The sequence below is a fragment of the Varanus komodoensis genome, unplaced genomic scaffold, assembly GCF_004798865.1.
Source record: "Varanus komodoensis strain SLA01 unplaced genomic scaffold, ASM479886v1 scaffold11, whole genome shotgun sequence".
In the NCBI taxonomy this organism is placed as follows: Eukaryota; Metazoa; Chordata; class Lepidosauria; order Squamata; family Varanidae; genus Varanus; species Varanus komodoensis.
The window spans coordinates 18,144,653-18,162,909 of NW_025335317.1; the positions used below are offsets into that span (position 1 = coordinate 18,144,653).

The window sequence follows — 18,257 nt, forward strand, 5'->3', positions numbered from 1 at the left end:
CTTAGAATGAAGCAAAAAAACTACTTGTACGTTTTAGCAAACATGTTCACTGATGCTGAAAAACAGCACCCTGTTGGAGGTCTTTCAAAACCCTTTGTGAAGACAATCAGTGTATCTTAAAAAAATCTCCTTCCTTCACCCTTAAGACTTCTTTAAAGGCCTTTCCAAGAGCTCCCAGTAAATACAGATATTTGCAAGAGAAGAGGGGTTGTCTCAGCTGGAGTATTCCACTTGGGGAAAGACCTCTCTGAGGAGGCTAACCTGCTTCTCTCACTGTTATCTTTTCAACGCTAGAAAAAAAACTTTGCTCCCAGGCATTTTAGATTTTTAAAAATTGCATTATTATTTTTAACCCATTGTATTGTGCGAGCTCTCCTGAGAAGCCCTTGTTGTCAGGTAACATATAAAATAAATTTAAAAAATAAATATTGACTCTGCTGTCATTTTAATTATGCAAATTTGATCAGGAGTATGCCTTTTTAAAATCTGTTATGTGTAATTAGGTGTAATATTACAGGTGGTTAATAAAAAGGAAAAAGAAGCAATTAGAAGTAAAATCTGAAACTGAACCAGCAGACAGCAGAAGCACTGTGTGCATTAAATTCATCCAGAAATGCTATACTTGCAGAATAAAACTTCTTTCAGGAAAAAAAACCTTCTACTTGCTTTTTAAAAAAATCAAGGTTCAAATTATCCAGCAAAGTTCTAATGATACTATGAAGAAAACTGCACATTTGTTCTCAAAGATTCTCCTGTATATTATTATTTATTCAATTTCTAATATGCCTTTCTCTGAAAAAAATTAAGGTGTCTTACAAATTATTTACAAAAGCTAAGAAACCTCAATAAAATACCACAACCCAATATAACAATGAAATTAAGAAGCCTGTCATAAATTGTCAAACGCGTGGGAGTAAAGGTGGAAAGATGGCAGTGTTGGCCCCAGGCAGACCTCACTGAGGAGAGCATCATGCAGTTGGGGTGAGGAGAAATCACCAAAAAGGTCCTCTCCATTGTTGCTCCCTCCCTCCTTCAGGGCCTCAGGTGTTGACTATAGTTGATATGCTCATAAAGGAAGAAAAATCACAGTTCCGAGCCATGTACGGCTAAGAAGGGTAAAATCACCCGCCTGAACTGGGCTCTCAGAAACGTACAGGAAACCAGGGCAAGCAGGCCAAGGATCGGTGTTACACACACAGACCTTCTGGTCCTCACGTTGCTGTCTGGACTGAGGAGATGTCACTGCAGTCCAAGAGGTCTGTACCTTTGAAACTGCCATGAGAACTTTGGCTGCTGCATAAGCACAATTCAGCGGATTGTTGTTCAGCACCAGCAGCAGGATGGGGGAGCAGAAGGGTCCCCTGGGTGCTAACACAGTCCTTAACTCCCGTCTCCCTTGAATCCTTCAAACAACCCGCTGTCACCAAAGCGGTTGTCCAATTCATGTTTGCACAACATGGTAACTCACCCTGTAAATTAGCTGGGCTTATGGCAGAACCCACGGTGCATCCAACAGAGGATTCGGCTTGCAGTGATTTGTACCCCGCTCCTTCTCCAGTATCCTAAGGATCCGGATCCTATGGCAGCACCAGCCTTGCCCCTCCTCTCTGCGATAGCATTTTTTGCTTGCTCTGACTTCCCCCACTGTCTTCCACCTTCCTTTGTGACAGAGGCACAGGGCCGAGAGAATGAATCCGTTGCTTTGCTTGTTACATTTTAAACATTTTATTAGACTAGGAAATATAATTTATTGCATAAAAATTAATTTGTTACAATAGGAATGCTAAACCTTATTTACAGTTTTTAGTTTACAGAATGAACAGATGCATGTTTAGAGGATGCTTCCAAGACACCCCCACCCCACCCCCACCAAAAGATCCTCTCGACATATAAATATGGAAATAGAATTGAGAGCGAGAGACTGAGGGATGCCCTCGACAGGTGAAAGACGCACTGGGCTTCTTCTCACGAAAAGTGACGGAAGGCCCACCTGTGCCACAAAGCTGAGTATGAGCATCAGGGGCAGAGCGCGGTGGGCGAGAAGGACAGGCATGTGCTCCTCCAGTGAACAGAGAGGTGCTTTCTCAGCAGAGGGATTCCTTGCTGTGCCAACGGAGGCTCTTCTGAACAAGCACCGAAGAGAAAGAGGGTGCACTCCGCACATGCCCTGGTCAGGGAAGCAATTGACCTCGCCCTCTCCCTGCTGCACCAATGCATACCTACACCTGTTATGCTGAGCACGCTCCCTCCCTCCCTCCCTCTCTCATTCTCTTTCTTTCTTAATCCTCCTCTCTCACACACATACACACACGGATGTGCTAGTTCTGAAATTTGAGACACACACACATGAATGTACACACTTGCACATCCAGGATCACATGCACAGTGAGTAAAGACCAAGGCAGAGACCCAACAGTTCTCTAGCAGGGCAGCCTGTGGCTACTTCCCACCTTCTGTTGTGCTCCCTGAATTTATATGGCAGGCCAAGGCAGCTGTGGATATGAGCTTACATTGCTCTGCACGGAACTGAGTCCCGTCCTGTCCCGTCCCTCCCCATTCAGATTGCAACACTCTCCCCATCCCACAGTGGTTTGCTCACCCTGACCCACAACAAGCAGGGTCCATGCATGCCCACCAGGGCACGAAAGGTGCCAGATCAATCACGCAGTCTGCTCTCATGAACTTGTGCCTGAATTACCGCAAAGGGACAAGCTCATGTGACCTGGAACATCAGGAATGTGCAGCCCCCCATCCAGACACACCTAGAGCTACGTGACCACGATCAGGAATCCCTCACACAGCATGAGAAACAAACCTGGGAGAGAGAGAGGGCGGGAGAGAGATGCACACACGTTTAAGACACTCTGCTCCAGGAATCTTGAGCATAGCTCAGAGGTGGACAGCTTGCGGCCCTCCAGATGTTTTGGCTTGTATCTCCCACCAGCCCTGGCCAGCATAGCCATGCTGGCAATGCTCAGCCAAAACATCTGGAGGGCACCAACCTACCCACCCCAGTGTAGGTAACGTAAAACTAATACTGGGGGCACCATTATATTGCTGCAAGAAGGTGGCATCATCCATTCACTTAGCTTAAAAGGTCCACTGTTGTTTCTAGCCTGATCCCTTAACCTACTTTGCAAAGTGCAAACGTGGTATAAATTATGACTGCACCAAATGATCAGGTTAAAGCCCAGAGCTTGCTTTTAAATCTGCACGACCTCCTCAGTCCATGCCCCTTAGTTTCTCCACCCATGTTCAACTATTACGCAAAAGTCATGGAATATATATTCAAAATGAAGAAAAGTGGTTAAATTACTGGGAAGTGGAATGTTTTCTATTCATTATGGAGCACAGAACCGGTCCTTTTCTATTTTCCGGCTAGCTGTGATTGCTAGAAAAGGCTCCTCGAACACACATCGTAGTGTTGGTCACCGATGTTACACCATAGGAAGGAAATGCCTGCAATCCTTCCCAAATACCTTGGTGGTTGAACAACGGTAGCTTCTATCTTTGACAGAGCATGGTTATGTTTTACTGCCACTCAGGGAACAAACACTCTAATAACTTCATTCTAAAAACCAAGTTGAAATTTTCAAGAAAGTTCATTTGGTTCCAAAAATCTGGATGATGGCCCAGATCTGTATATTGCATATGAAAATCCCTGACATCAGCCAATATGAAAAAGGAGGAAGTGTGAACCCCAGAAGGGTATACAGGATAAGACTCTAGAGAGAGAAACAGGCCCTAGTTTAGATGGGTTAGTCCTTTAACCATAAGTTTGGGTGCAGATTGAGAAACCTGGGGTCTTTGAATCCACTGTCACCAGGAGAAACACCACAGAAATCTCCAAATACTGAATCTTTATCTATTTCTCCATACCCTTAAAGAGTTGTGAGCTGCAACAGAAGAATTGCCTTATATAAAGAATTCGAAGCAGTCTATAGTTTGGTCTGTGAGGTTTTGCATTTCCAAACTTTAGCAAAGACACGAATTCACCATACACCCTGAAGGGCAATACAGAGCAGCAAGTTTGCAAACCTGGCCAAAGTTACTGTTTGCCTGAGAAAAAGAATGGGTACAGAAAATTTGCACCATGAAATGAGGCCTCAGTGTTTGCAGCATTTATATCCCCCCCTCCAAAAAGAATCCCCCACCTGACCACCCACATTGCTTTGCTTTTATCCTTTCAATATAGATATCTAGGCTCCAAGATACAAAAATGCGTTTTGGAAGTGAGAGTCCAGATTCAATGTCACAAGTGAATTGTGAACTATATAGTTCTGTTTCCAGTATTTTGAGTTAAGTAGAACTACTGTAAGTCTTGAGGTTTCTCTATGCCAGCCTTCCTCAGCACAGTGTCCTCAAGATGCTTGAGAGTACAACTCATGGGAAGTGTAGTCCTACACACCTGGAAACAACACGATGTGGTAAAGCTCCTCATGATCATGTTTGTGCTTGTTAAAGCACATGTATGGGGCAAAGCTTCTAATGGCTTCTTGGGGCCTGGGTCAAGTAAAGAAATGTTATATCCTGAGGAACGCTTGGTTACCAAGCTATCCCGTAAAGACAGAACCTCCAGGAACATTTCAACTTCCTGAGTAGGTGTGCCCCCTTTTCCCCACGAGAACATTTTACAGAAATGGGGAGTGTGTGACCTTCCAGATGGCAACACTCAGCATTCCTCACCACTGGCTACAGCATCAGGGGCAAGTGCAAATTGGAGTCCAAAAACATCTGGAGGACCACATGCTCCTCACCCTTGTTTTAGGAGAATGAGGTACTCTTGCGTTCCCCTCCTCTGGTGCAAGGCTTGCTACATTATGCTATGTATGTTATAAGTTATTGCCTAGAAACAAGTCCTTATGTAAAGGGAGAAGAATCAAGAACAATACAGTATCAGCATTATGGGGCAGCCTTGCTCTTTGTCCTCAGAAGAGGGCGATCTTTTAGGAGGTAGTGACAAGAAGAAAATACCCTGCAGCTACACAATATTTGCAACAACATGAAGGATAATAGGCAACTGAAGGGTAAATGCAAATCAATTTTTAAAGAACAATTAAGAAATATATGTGCATTAGAATTTTACAGCTGGAATGATCTTTCTTACTAGAAGGTTTGTATTTCTCCATCACAGTTCTGTGCAAAATCAAGATTTGTTATGATGGGAAGATGGTAGGCAGCGAATGATGGGTACTGATGGGATACAGTGCCATGAGATCTATTTCTAAACATGGGGCTGCATCCCCCATCAATGTCCCACTCAAAGATTTGTTCCATAATCACCAGAACTGATATCCAAGTACACCATTGTCTTTAACCTTGTAGTCAACACTGCCAGCTGTTTCCCCCTCTTGTGATCATGAGGACTAGAAATCTGAATGAAGGAAAACTGAAACATGACCACCACGTATGTCAGGTCTGCACATTTTTAGAAGGTGAATGCCATGTAGTTCCACTTAAGGAAAAGACTAACATATATTGCTCTTCCAGGTCTATTTCCACCTGAAGTGGAGTTGACATACATGGCACTGGATGGCCAAGTTCCTTCAAAAGTTTCAATCAGGGATACTCAACATCCTTTCACCTTTTCAGCAAATTACCAAATACAAATGAGTTATTTATATTGTTCATTTAAGATGATTGGTTATGTAGTTTGCTCTTTCTAATAGAACATCTACTATTTAGAAAATAATAATAAAAATAAGGCACAGCAAAGCAATACAGACAGGAAAAAAGTGCCACAACACCACCTGTTATTAAACTGTGGAGAAAGATTCAGGGAAATTTGAGATATTCTTGTGCGGGAGAACAAGGCTTTTGGGAGTGCCATGCCAAATAAAGCTCAGAACAACACTGGTGGGAAAAGGATGATCTGCTGGTTTCCAGTTTTCAGTATCAGCATGTCTTATTTCTCCCAAAGGAATTGATTTTAGGGATCCATTTATTCTGTCTTCCTGAACCCTTGAAACAAATGCTCAAGTCCCATCCCTTAAAATCAATGAGTCTCATTACTTTAAAAATAAAATTGAATTCTTTAGATGGTTTATAGAGAAACCCTATGGTCCTACACAGCATTCTGAGGGTCATAGGATCCTCCAAGGATCAGAACCGAGATCAGAAAAAAGCTCCAACCATGGCCAGACCATGATCTCCTCCCTCACAGCTTGCATAGAAGGGATTAATCCAAGTTCTGCTCTGAGGACATTGCCCGACAGCCTCCAGCCTCTTTCCCTTCTCCTCCAAAACACCAGTTAGACAGAAGAAACTGACGGTTTTGCCTGTACGAGCCTCCTGCCCTACCCACAGTCCTCTGAGTTCTGTGCCCTCAGCACCTCGATCATTCACACTGCATTACTACTCCTTCTGCAAAATTCACAACATCTTCCCATTCAGCATCACCTGTGAATTTGAGGTAACTGGAGTGATAAAAGTGCATCTAAAACCAGGAACCCTGTGGTTCTATGCTAGACACCATCTTTCTCTACTGATGGTAATGATCCATGTTCTAGAGGACTTTAGTGTCGCATAGCCTTCAAATGAAAAGGAGTCAATTCAGGGAAAATCTGGCATGCAGATTCCACTGAATCTCAGTTATGTTCTTGCTGCCCATGGATGTCAATGAACAGCGATATTGTGGCACAATAATAAGGTGCAGGACCTCATTATGAGAGCCCCCATGGTCACACCTTGAAGGAAAGTCCAAAAATGCAAGGAGATATCTTGATCTATATCCACTAAGCTAATTTTAGTAGTTTTATTTCCTCTAGAAGCAGGTCTTTGTCAAGCTAATGGGTCAATTGCCTATTCCACACCAAGCCATCCCAGTTACATTGCAGGAATAGCTCACAACAATATCTTGCTTCATTTCCCCCTCAGCTACTGTAAGGGAAAGCTCAGAGGGAACCAGGAAGTAATAATGTCCTGCAGACTTTTATTTTTCTGTGTGTGCATATCAGAGACATTCATGTTGATCCAGAGGCCCAGCTGTGCTCTGTGGATACACAAAGGCCTTTGCTGCTGCATTTCCACAGAGGAAACAGACCTGCAACACTCAACAAAACGCACACATGGGAATGCGCTGACTGCAGCAGGCCTTCCAGAAGGGGAGGCTCTGAAGCATACGGTCACAGTATGAAATGTCTATAAAGGACTGGCCGCATTTGCTTGGATAAGAATATTAATCTGGGCTTCTTGCTGAAAAGTTATTATCAGAGGGAAAAAGGTATGTGCCTTAACTTGAAGAGGTTTCAATTGCTTTGTTTCCCCTCCATCTCCAGGAGTGAGACAAGCATAATAATCTGGAGACAATAGCAAGCACCATGTTGCAAATATATTGTAAACTGGAGTGTTGCAGTCCGTATGATTTGAGTGCACAGAATTACTATGTGACATGATCCAGCATGTCTGTCTAGGAGCTCACAGAGTGGGCTTGCCCAGTAGAGCTTTGGGCTTTTTTTTTTCTTAACCAACTTATTTTTACACATATTGGCCCTGCGGTTCTCTGGTTTATGGACACAGAGGACAGAAAACAAACAAACAAACAAAGCCATTATGTCTTACATTTCATTGAAAGCTGTCAGACTATGGCTATCCATATTCAGTTTGTTAAGAATGGATAATTTGCATATATGTGTGTTATTATTAATTTTAATTAACATCATAGTTGGCGGCCACTGCACATCTGTTCTACAATATAATGTTAAGCAAAAATATGAAGACCATATTGGTAATTATTTTGGAGCTTTCTTCAGTCTGGTGTGTTGCACCATGATTCCCATCATCCCTGGACAGCAGGAGGGCATCAAGTGGGGAAGGTGGGTTTCGAGCAGGGGTCTCAAAGTCGCGGCCCCCGGGCCACTTGCAGGGGTGGGGGGGGCACGGGGGAGGGGCCCTGCGGCCTTCAAAGCGCCGGCGGCCCCCGGGCCGGCCTCCGGGAGCCACGCGAGATGAGCGGCCCACCACCACCGCTTGATGCGGCCCAGCCTCACCCAGACCCTACTTCCAGCGGCCCCCAGGTAAGCTGAGTTTGAGACCCCTGGTTTAGAGAGACCCCACACTTAAGCCACAGGGGGCAATGTATTACACCTAATACACTGTGGCATTGCAACCATGTTTGCTTGCCACAGCGAAGCTGGTTGTGCTCCTTTTGAGGGAGGCAAGTCACGCCACTCTTTTCTGGAATTGCTCTTGGCCTATTTCTTTACTTATCTGGGCTCAGAATAGTGTTAATGTCTAGTTTCCCCCAAAGCATGCTGCCTTGCCTGCCCATAAACTTACGCATGAATCAGTGCTGCGGTGCACCGCTTGAAATAACACACTGATGGAACCACCTGTAGATTTATCCTTGAGCAGACACTTGAAATGGCACGCTCGATTGTTTTGCCTACTTGTCACTAGCAGTGAGACAAGTGCTGCTTGAAAAAGCAGGATGTTCCCTGTAATTGCTGCTTAGATGTCACGGGAAAGTTAGTGTCTCTTTCAAATAGTGCTAAGTACCCTGCAAATAAACCTACCAAAACGTGCACAGTAAAGATGGCTCTCAAGAAGAGATGCAAACTCCATCAGCTCCTTGCCACAGGTTGAGAGAGACGCCATGAGAAAAGAACCGGTCTTGGGAAATGCACATAAAATGTGTGGAGGTATCATAGGAACCATGGGCCATGATCATCCATTTCTCCACCAGCTTCTTCTTTGCTCCATGCAGCTCCCACCAATGCATGTAGCCCACAAAAATCAGTAGGAATGAGGAGTTTCATTCCAAAACCGTATGCCTGGAAACCTTGCATTGCCTACAAACACAGCTGCAATCAAGTGTTACTGACTGGAGTCCATCAAGGCTTGCCCTCCCCCCCCGCCCCCCAGAGCTAGTACTCCTACTTGTAGTCTTAATGGCCACATGCCAGCTCCAAGATCAGCGACAGGTCTAGCCATTAGGGAACATAAGCAGGAGGGTGCAGCTGTGCTCATGTCCTGCTTGTGAGCTTCCCCTGAGGGTCCCTTTGGCCACTGGGGGAACCAAACGCCAAAGAGCGCAGACTTTTAGTCTGATCCAGCCATGCTCTTCTTAGGTTCAGTGCCTAAAGGGTGGCTATTCTGGGATTAAAGGACAGCTCATAGGAGAGTTTTAGCTACTGGGGGATATCTGATATCCAGACAGTTTATCTGCAATAGCAAAAAATGCACCAGGACCATTTCTTCATGCTTAGGTAAAACAACATGTCAGATAATCCCAATGCAGTTCCATACAATTAAAAATAAAAATGTTTATAGTGTGTCCACCACATGTTCCCTTAGAAAATATTATAATATCTGAGGGACAAATGTCTTTTTCTAAAAAAGCTCACCGTGGGAATAGGTGGTGAACTCACTGCAAACATATCTCTTCTGTATTGAGTGTAGTAAATGGACTGAAGCATGGAAGTGTACGTATTGCTAAAGTCTCTGGATTCTAGAATTTGTTTCAAATATCCAAAACGTGCTGTAAAAATATGCTAGAGATTGTCCCATGGATTTAAAATGGCTTCCCTTTAATGACTGGTTTGTCCAGCCAGTTTACCTTTCCCACTTTACACACCCTGTGTCCAGATCGGTTGTCCATGACCACTGTCCCTGCATCACCTTAGTGAGGACACACAGTCTCAAACTGTGCGCAGTTGTCAGGCAGGGATTGCATTAAGCAGAAGGTGGCAGAAAAGGCCTCTTTAAACAGCTCACTTTGCCCCCAAAGCACTCAGATGCAGATCTGCAGAAACAGAGAACATTTCAAGGCGGCTGCAAGCTCTAATATCTAAAAAGACCTCAAGAGCACAATCTAGAGAAGGACGTGCCTAACACTGGGTCCTTGTACCTGCTGCTTCCCAGAGGAGAGCTTTCAAATGAATCTTCCTGGTCCACTTGGCATCAGAGGATGGATGCTGTTTCTTTCACCCCATCAAAAGCCCTTCTGGGCATATGCAAATCTTTTTGGACTAACAGAGCTATTTTGATTCTGGCCTGGAGGTATTCTTCTAATGAGCTTTGTTTTGCTGAATTGACTCCACTGGAGCCCACGAAGACTGAGATGGGGGAATCTCTGGCTTTACAGATCCCACCGTTCTTAACCACTGGCTTTCTGGATGGGGAAAATGGGACTGGGAGTCCAACAACTCCATCTAGGGGACTCAGGTCCCCCAGCCCTGCTGTAAGACAAGTAAGCCATACAATGAATGGTGGCTCCAAACACATGAGGAGAAAACATGGAGGGCTATTTGGTCAGGATACCTGGGCACTGCACAACCCTTTGCAGAGGGAGACTGGAAAAAGTGCAAATTGTATTGCTCTTTCAAGAAAGCGCCACATAATTCCCCTTGCAACAAAATCATAATATGTCTATTTAGAAGATGGGTCCCATTGAGTCCAGTAGGGCTTATTCCTTGGTATGTGGGTGTGAATGGATTTTGTGGCCTTGTAACACACTGACCATTAGTCTGTTCTAGTTGAAAGAAAATTCAAATAAAATGTTCAAGAGGGGATAGATTTTGCCCTTTAAATTTCCATATCACCAAGCCTAGCTCAACCAGTTCCACAAAGGACCACATAATTAGATTTTTAATTTTCACTAAAATGCGCGCCCTCTCTCTCTCTCTGACCTGGTTCACATGTAACTAGAAGCCATGAAGGATGAATTTCCCTGTGGGGCTGCTCATTGTGATAGTCACTATTTTTAATATTTGGGGTCTGACAGGGGTACCCCATAGCTTTTTGTTATAAATGCACCTGATGTGGGTTGGTTGTTAAAATGATTGACAAACCACGAACAACCCGCAAAGAGCCCATGGGTTCTGGGTGGCTTGTCAATTGCCCCAACAACCCACTTTTACCTGGCTCAAGAAGTTATGGTGCATTCCCACTGGTCCTTGCATTTTCAAAATGGCAGCCACATGACAAGAGAAATTCAGAGAAATTCACCGATGGTAGCTTTTTGTTATATGCAAACTGCCCCCCTCTCTCTCTTGGGTGCCATGATACTCTTGCTCTCACATACATGAAAATTTCTTACATACATTTTTTTTTAAAAAGGACACATCCAAAGATTTGGATAATAAATTACTTGCGTTTCCTAAGAAACTGTCTTCCTTTTTTTCCTTTTCCTTTTGTGTGTGTGTCTTAAGCTGTTCAACGCTCTTGACAGGACTAAACAGTTTTTCTAGATTGTGCTCGACTCTTCAAAGCATAAATTGCAGTAAAGAAGAAATAAGAGAAAACCAAGTGGGAAATGGGAGCAGAGAGAAAGGCAGGGAAAAGCAAAAGCAAAAACCAAACAAAAACCAAACCCTAACCCAGATCCCAGCAGCCCTTGTAAGCCTCATGAGAGGCAGCAGAAGTGAAGGAGGCCCCTGCTTCCAAGGGCCGCGGTCCCGGCTAGCAATGATACATTGCTTTTGTGCCTGAATCCAAAGGCTGTGAGGAGAAGGAGGAAGGAATCTTTTAACACTTGGATTGCTTGTAAACTGCGCAATGTGGATCTCTAAGGCTGATTGTGATTTCAGGAGGGAGGAGTGTGAGAAGGAGAAGAAATCCAAGATGAAGCCTTCCGAGTTAAGCTATGGTTCTGTTTCTTCTTCACAATCATTTCCCCCCGGTCAGTTCCAAGAGGGCTGCTCCCTCCTTTTTCTCTCCCTTTCTCACTCCCTCTTCCACTCGGCCACTGCTGGAAGTCTTCCTGAGGAGCTGCATCAGCAGTCCCCCTCTGTTGCCATGACAACCAGCATCTCACTCTTGCCCATCTCTTCCAAGGCACTGGCCAGAGTGTTAAGATCCCCGTCATCTTGGTGCTGGGCTTCCCACAAGTCCAGGATCACTCCTGTTGGGCTGGCTTTGGTGGCAAAGAAATTCAGATACCTGTACAGGAAGGAATGTGAGAGAGAGCTTGTTGGTGGTGAACTTCACATCTCCCCTGAGGACATTTCTCCCATTAGATTTCTCTTGCCAGGGTGGCTCTCTTGGAAGGGAACCACGATAAAACAGCATCATTCAATTCCCACCCTTCGGAATGCAGAAAGAGATTCCAAGACATTATTTAAAGCAGCTTTCTTCAGATCTTGTCTCTTTTCCCTTATCAGCCCCAGCCAGTATGGCCAATGATTAGGGATCCTGGGAGCTGTAGGCCAAAAAGTTTTGAACGGTACTGACCCCTGGTGATTATTGCATACTGTCAATGGAGAAAAATACAATCCTATAACGCATGGGTGGGAAGCCTCTTTCAGGCAAAGGGCTGAATTCAGTTTCGTAGAAACTCTGGAAGGCCGCATTTTAGTGATGGTTGGGACTGAAGGCAACAATGGAGAGGGCCCGGGTGCAATTGGTGGGCCACGCATACAAGGAATACTAGCCTAAGCCTCAAGTGAAGAACTTTCACCTTTAGAAGGGGGAAAATGCACAAAAGCTGGGAAATTGGCAATTCATGACTGGTGGCTAGAAGAAAGACAGTGGAGACTTACTGACACTTCCTGTTTTGCTATGCCATCAAGTAATCTCTGACTTGGGGTGATCCTATGAATGCCCTTCAAATTCTCCTGTCCTTGACAGCCCTGCTCAACTCTCATGAACTCAGGGCTGTGGTTTCCTTTATGGAACTCATCCATTTCAGATTTGGTCTTTCTCCTCTTTTTTGCCTTCACCTGGCATCGCCGTCTTCTCCAGTGAGTCTTGCATTCTCAGGATGTGCTTGAAGTACGACACCTGGATCTCAGAATTCTGCTAACAATTCAGTTTCATTGACGTTTTCTCAGACATACCCCAAATCGTTAAACTAAACTGAATGACACTAACCAATTTCCATGAGGAAACTACTCGGCAGTGGCCTTTGAACAGTGCCACTCAGGGTGTGCGGTCCTGAGTGATGGGCAACATGGATCTTGACAAGTTATTGTGGTATTTAAACCCTCAACCTGTTAGCACTGGAATGAAGTCCTTGCATCCCATCCTTACCCTTGGCTGAGAGGGCCAAGGCTCACAGGGACGTTTTTTCACTCTTTTGGCGAATCCCATCCCAAGGGCCTCTAACAGTGGCTTAGCAGCCCTTCCCTGCTTCTGGCCCTTTGTGCTAAATGCTTCCCCAGAGCACAGCAGACTCCAATTTTTCAGGAACTGACAAGGCAACCGACTGTTTAGGCAGAAAGCCAGCGCTGCTTTATTTTATTTCTGCTCTGAGCACCTTTGCTTGAACATGAATCAACATGGGTGCCGCTGCGAAGCACTTTCCCCTAAGAGCCCTGCTGGAAGCTCCCTTTTGTAGCTTTTAGTAGGGCAGTAAAAGTGCTCCTGCTGCACCAGACGTTTGATACAGGCAGTGTTCGGCTGATCGATCATATTTAGCGTTGCTTATGTTTCCTGGCTGATGGCTTAGTTTGGTCCTGGTATGTTTTACTGATTATTCTTTATGTTACTGCTGCTTTTAAATCTAACCTAGCGTTAACGGCTTTTGAGGAGTTTGATCAGGAAACTGGCTTGCTGCGGCGAGTGTGGGGCCACGCCACAGACAAGCATGAGAAGAGGCCAGCGCACCAAGCACGGGTGAAATGGGAGAGGCGTGCTGGGATCAGCTCGACAGGGTCTGTAGCATTCCGTGCGCTGGGAGGAAGACCTGGGCTGACTGGGTGCACACACAAGCTCTCCCTTGCCCAGCCCCACCTTTATGCTGGGGAAAATGGGGCGAGGGAGGGAGCTGTGTGCATTGCTGCCTAAGGGCGCATGAAGTCCAACAAAGCACCCTCTCCAGCCCCACCTGCCCTTGTCCAAGGAGAGGCTGTGTGGGGAGCGTGCCTGACGATGGAGGAAGGCTGGCAGCTGCAGGTGTTCGCCTGGCCTCAAGACAAGCCCAAAATGGCACAGCCCTGGGCAGTCTAGAGAGACCACAATATATAAGTAAATATATATATATTGTATATGGTTGCTTTGCTTTTTTTATTTTTTGTAAGCCTTCCAGAGGCTTTTTAGTATTGGACGGCATACAAAAATGATCAATAAATAAATAAATAAGTGTGGTTTAACAGTTATACTGTGGGGCTGGCACATGGGAAGACTTAGAGTCAGTCACTGGCTTTCAGCCTGCCCTACATTACAGGGTTGTTGTGAAGAGAAAATGGAGAGGAGGAGGGTTATGTAAGGAGAGAGGAATTCCTTGCATGAGGGAAAAAGGGTGAGATATAAATGCGATAAATAAACGCCAATAACATAACGTAAGTACAAGAAAAGAGTGTCCTCAGCTGGTATGTTGGCCGTACGACGGTTGAGAGCAAAGTGCCGAAACAAAAACCCACCGGTCCATGGAAAGTTTCTGAGCCAGGAGTCGCCAATCGTTTCCTCTGGAGTTGGGGGCATCAAGGCTGTTGCAGATTTTCTGCCGTATGGACAGAGGGATCTTGAAGGCATGTGGCCCCAGCTGAGTTGTCAGGGTGCTGCCAGGGTAGGAACACAAGGCATCAAAGGAACTGGAACTCTGGAAAGGAAAAGGGCAGAGCTGGGTTGCGGGGCCCTTGGACACAACTGCGCGGAGCGCTGAGCCTGTGCATCCGGAGCCAGTCTTGCGTATTTTTCATGGATGAAACTCAGTCGAGCACCCAACCTATGCACAGTGGCTTACCACAACCAACCATGAGCCACTGCATGATGTAAATCATTTATCACAGGCCCTTAGAAACTCAGAAGTGTTTTCTAGTGAAACTGTCTCCTTCCCTTGGAATCCGCTTCTGTTTTCCAGAGAAGAGGTTTAAGAAGGCTTGTGATTCAGTTCCATTTGCGGTGCAAACAGATCTTAAAGTGAAGGGAATGCTTCGCAGCATGACTAAAGGCCCATCTTTCACCTCACGTTCCCCTTGAACAATGGACAAACATCTAGATAAATAGCACAGAGAGCGAGAGCATGCCCAGGCGATTTAGAGGCAATTAGGGCTTTGCATGTGAAAATGGATCGCCCCTCACTTTTCCACTCTCATTGTTCCTTTTGCAGTTTGGAATCTGCTTTTTTTCTGTCTGGAACATTGACGGGACTTGTGGATTCCTGTGCAAAATAGTGGGGGGAAATTGCTGACAGAGGTACTCTGAGGAAGAGACAAAGCCCGTTCACGCTTGCTAAAATGCATTAGGCAATCCAGTATGTGTGGATAGTTGAAAACTGAAGCAACAGGAAAGTGAAGGGTAAATATCATGCCTTAAAAATAAACAGTGACTTTTATAGTGACATCAAACACTCTTGCTTCAGTGAATCCAAACAGCCTTCAAATATCACCATGCATGGCTAAGCAGGTCTTAGAGAATCAGAACAGGTATCCAGGGCTACAGATGTACGTCTGCAGGGTGGCGAATAGGTGTGCTTAATTTTTAAAAATAAGTCCAGCGTTGCACAAAGGAATATTGCCTTTCAGGTGGTTCAGATTCCATTCTCAGAACAATTTTGCCATAAAATATGCAAACTTTAGATAAGTTGTGTCCTTCTCAGGCTGTCTTCTACTGAAACACTTTAGATTTTAGCAGAACGCATAATCATCTGGCAGGCTCAGAAAGGGGGAGAAGGCCCCAGGAACAGTCTGTCAGGCAAAAGGGAGCAAACAGTATTCTCCTTCACGTTTGACAGGGCCTTCACAGAACCTAGTCCTGTTCCTCTAACTCTATGCAGTATCATTACTTAGCAAGCCTAGGGTGCAGCATTTGGTGGAAGGCATAATACGAAAACTGGCCAAAACAAGGAAGATGAATTGCAGATCCATTGGTAGCCTTCCCCTCGCTACATCTTGAACAAATGCTCGCTCGGAATGATGGAAGCTCCGGTCCCACACATCTGCAGGACACCAGGCTAGAACCATGCAGTGCACTTTGGGGACTCAGAGATAGGCACTCTATGCATGCTCAAAGCACTCTCCTCCAGCAAGCCTGCAACAGCAGAGATAACCATCAACAGCACTTTGCACACCATGCAGGTAATTCTAAACTATTAGAATGGGGGTTCAGGTTCCAAGGATACACATCAACTCCTGCAATGGATTTTGGAAGCTCGGCAGCAGCATTGGCTTGTCCGCCTAAAATTAAAATAGGAGCACTGAGATATGAGAGAGCGAGTGAGCAAGCAAGCGAGAGAGGGATCCAAAATGTCCAGCTGTGCTTGTCATCCAGGCACATACCCAGGGGGCTGGCTGGAAGGAAGGATTACCTTTCCCTGGATAGGGAACTACTGGCATGATGTGATGAGTCATATTGCACTTATAACCTGTGGAATAGGGTGGAAGTGTCAGGAAAAGGGTGAAGCCTGCAATTAAAGGTGCGATCCTTTAGCAGCTGGTATCAGGGAAAATTCCATCTCTCTCCCCTCACTGGGTCTGGGGGTGAGCCGTATCTTAAGCCAAGCCTGGCGGCTGCCCGCATATATGCCAACAAAGATATGCCAGCCAGTTCTGGCTAACGACTCTCAGAGGGGCTTGCTCAATATCCTGTGCCATTTGCCTCCCACGGCCAGCTGACTTCTTCCTGGCCTTCCTTTGCTCACCTCTCCAAGTGTAACATGAAGCTGGAATATCTGCCCTTCCCCTTCCACCTGCCGCACGCAGATCTTGCAGGTGAGCTCCGTGGAAGCTGGGCTGTATCTCTCCAGGGTGAAGGTGCAGTGCAGCGCCCGCTGGCTGCCACTCCAGATGTGATAGAAAGGGATCTCCTGCAGCAGAAGGGGAAGAGTCAGTGCTGCGGGACGGCAGCCTTTTGGAAATGCACGGGGAGGCTCAGTTTGAACAGGTGCCAATAGAAGAGGCCAGCACAACATCAGACCCTCCGTGTTGCCCAGGGCCCACCCTCTGCTCAACCAACTCCTGCTATTTTCGTAGACCCGGGAAGGCTGGAAATGCAAGGCGCCCCACACGCTTGCAGGCCCCGCGTGGATGTCCCCGAGTTGCATCACTGCTTTGCCACTGGCACCGTGCAGGCATTCCCGAGTTGCTGGCATATTGGCAGCCCAGCTGCTCACCTGGTATTTTGCCAGGAGTTTGCTTCTCCACAGTGAGTGAGGGATGTCATGGACAGAGAGGCGCAAGTTGTGATAGCTGTCCTTGAACAGGAGGGGTTTGGGTTCTTCCAACAGGTAGCCACCAAGGGTTCTTTCTAATTCAAGCACTTCCTGTGGAGCAAGGTGGGGGGACAACAGGGTGAGAAGAAAGAACAATGCTGCAGACAGAAAACACACCAGGGTGTGAGCAGGTTAGACAAGGCACATTGTCACATGCTGCCTCAAGAGCCCAGAAGAAGGTCCAAAGGCCTCTGCAAATTTCCCAAACGGGTGCCTTCTGGATGTGCTGGGGCTGCAACTTGCTACATCTCTGGCCGCCATGGCCAATGGGCTCTGCTGCCTGGGAAAGATGGAAATTGTAGTCCAGAATATTTGGAGGGAACCCTGCTGGGAGAAAGTTGCCCCAGGCTGTCTGTGTTTCCGGATGGGTCACCTACTAACAGCTTCTCTATGGGTCTCAACAGCTGGCTTCTGTGTGAACTGATTCTGTCCAATGTAACCCACCAGCCATTTGTGGTGATGTACGAATCAATAGGCATAACTTACACAGGTATAATTATGCAATCGTCGACACATAACCAGAGGAAAATCCACTTTTCTAGAAATTAGCATGTGTGCATTCTTGAAATGTAGCGGACACTGACCAGGCACTTGACAGGTAACAGCAGCTCAAACAAAGAGCCATTCACATCAACCCACTCCATTCTCCTCCTCTTCTACGTAATAGTGTCCCATCTTCCCCACTCCTTCAGAGTATCTTCTCTGGTATGCAAGTGGGAAAGATCATACCATTGCAATTTTTTACTTCTCCAACCCACTGGAAAGTGTTAACGGTGTTACATGTAACCCTTTAATGCTCAATGTATAAAAGGGCCAACTGAAGACTGCTCAGGTGTGACGTCTGGAATAATTCATTGGTAGCTGGTTAATTGCCTGGGAAAGCCATCCTGAGACACTTGTAGTGGATGGCCTATAAAAGCTCTATTCTGTCTGTCTATCTATAGAATATATCCTTTAAAAGAAAACCCTCCCCTGTTGTGTATTCTGAGCGTACGCACACCAGGATATGGACCATTTGGTCAACAGTGGCACCCAAAAAGGATCTCTCTCTCCATGAGTGTGGGACTTTGCCAGCATCTGGGTTTGGAAGCACCTCATACTCTGCTTGTGGACTTCTCTGAGGCATCTCTCTGGATACTGTCAGTAGGCAAGATGGAAACTGAGATGG

The 18,257-nt window shown here is 45.8% G+C and overlaps 1 protein-coding gene across 2 annotated transcripts in view; it reads right to left on the reverse strand.

The window, feature by feature from the left end:
- Positions 1-9,072: 9,072 nt before the first annotated feature.
- Positions 9,073-18,257, reverse strand: part of UNC5B (unc-5 netrin receptor B) — a 195,463-nt gene continuing 186,278 nt past the window's right edge. The window contains exons 13-16 of one of the 2 annotated variants that reach the window (XM_044420501.1): positions 16,991-17,140; positions 16,520-16,684; positions 14,301-14,479; positions 9,073-11,880 (exon numbers count right to left, since the gene is read on the reverse strand). In XM_044420501.1, the coding sequence (XP_044276436.1) occupies positions 11,715-11,880; positions 14,301-14,479; positions 16,520-16,684; positions 16,991-17,140 (660 nt within the window). In that variant the 3' untranslated portion in view covers positions 9,073-11,714. The remainder of the gene's footprint in view (positions 11,881-14,300; positions 14,480-16,519; positions 16,685-16,990; positions 17,141-18,257) is intronic. The other variant, XM_044420500.1, reaches the window with a different exon arrangement.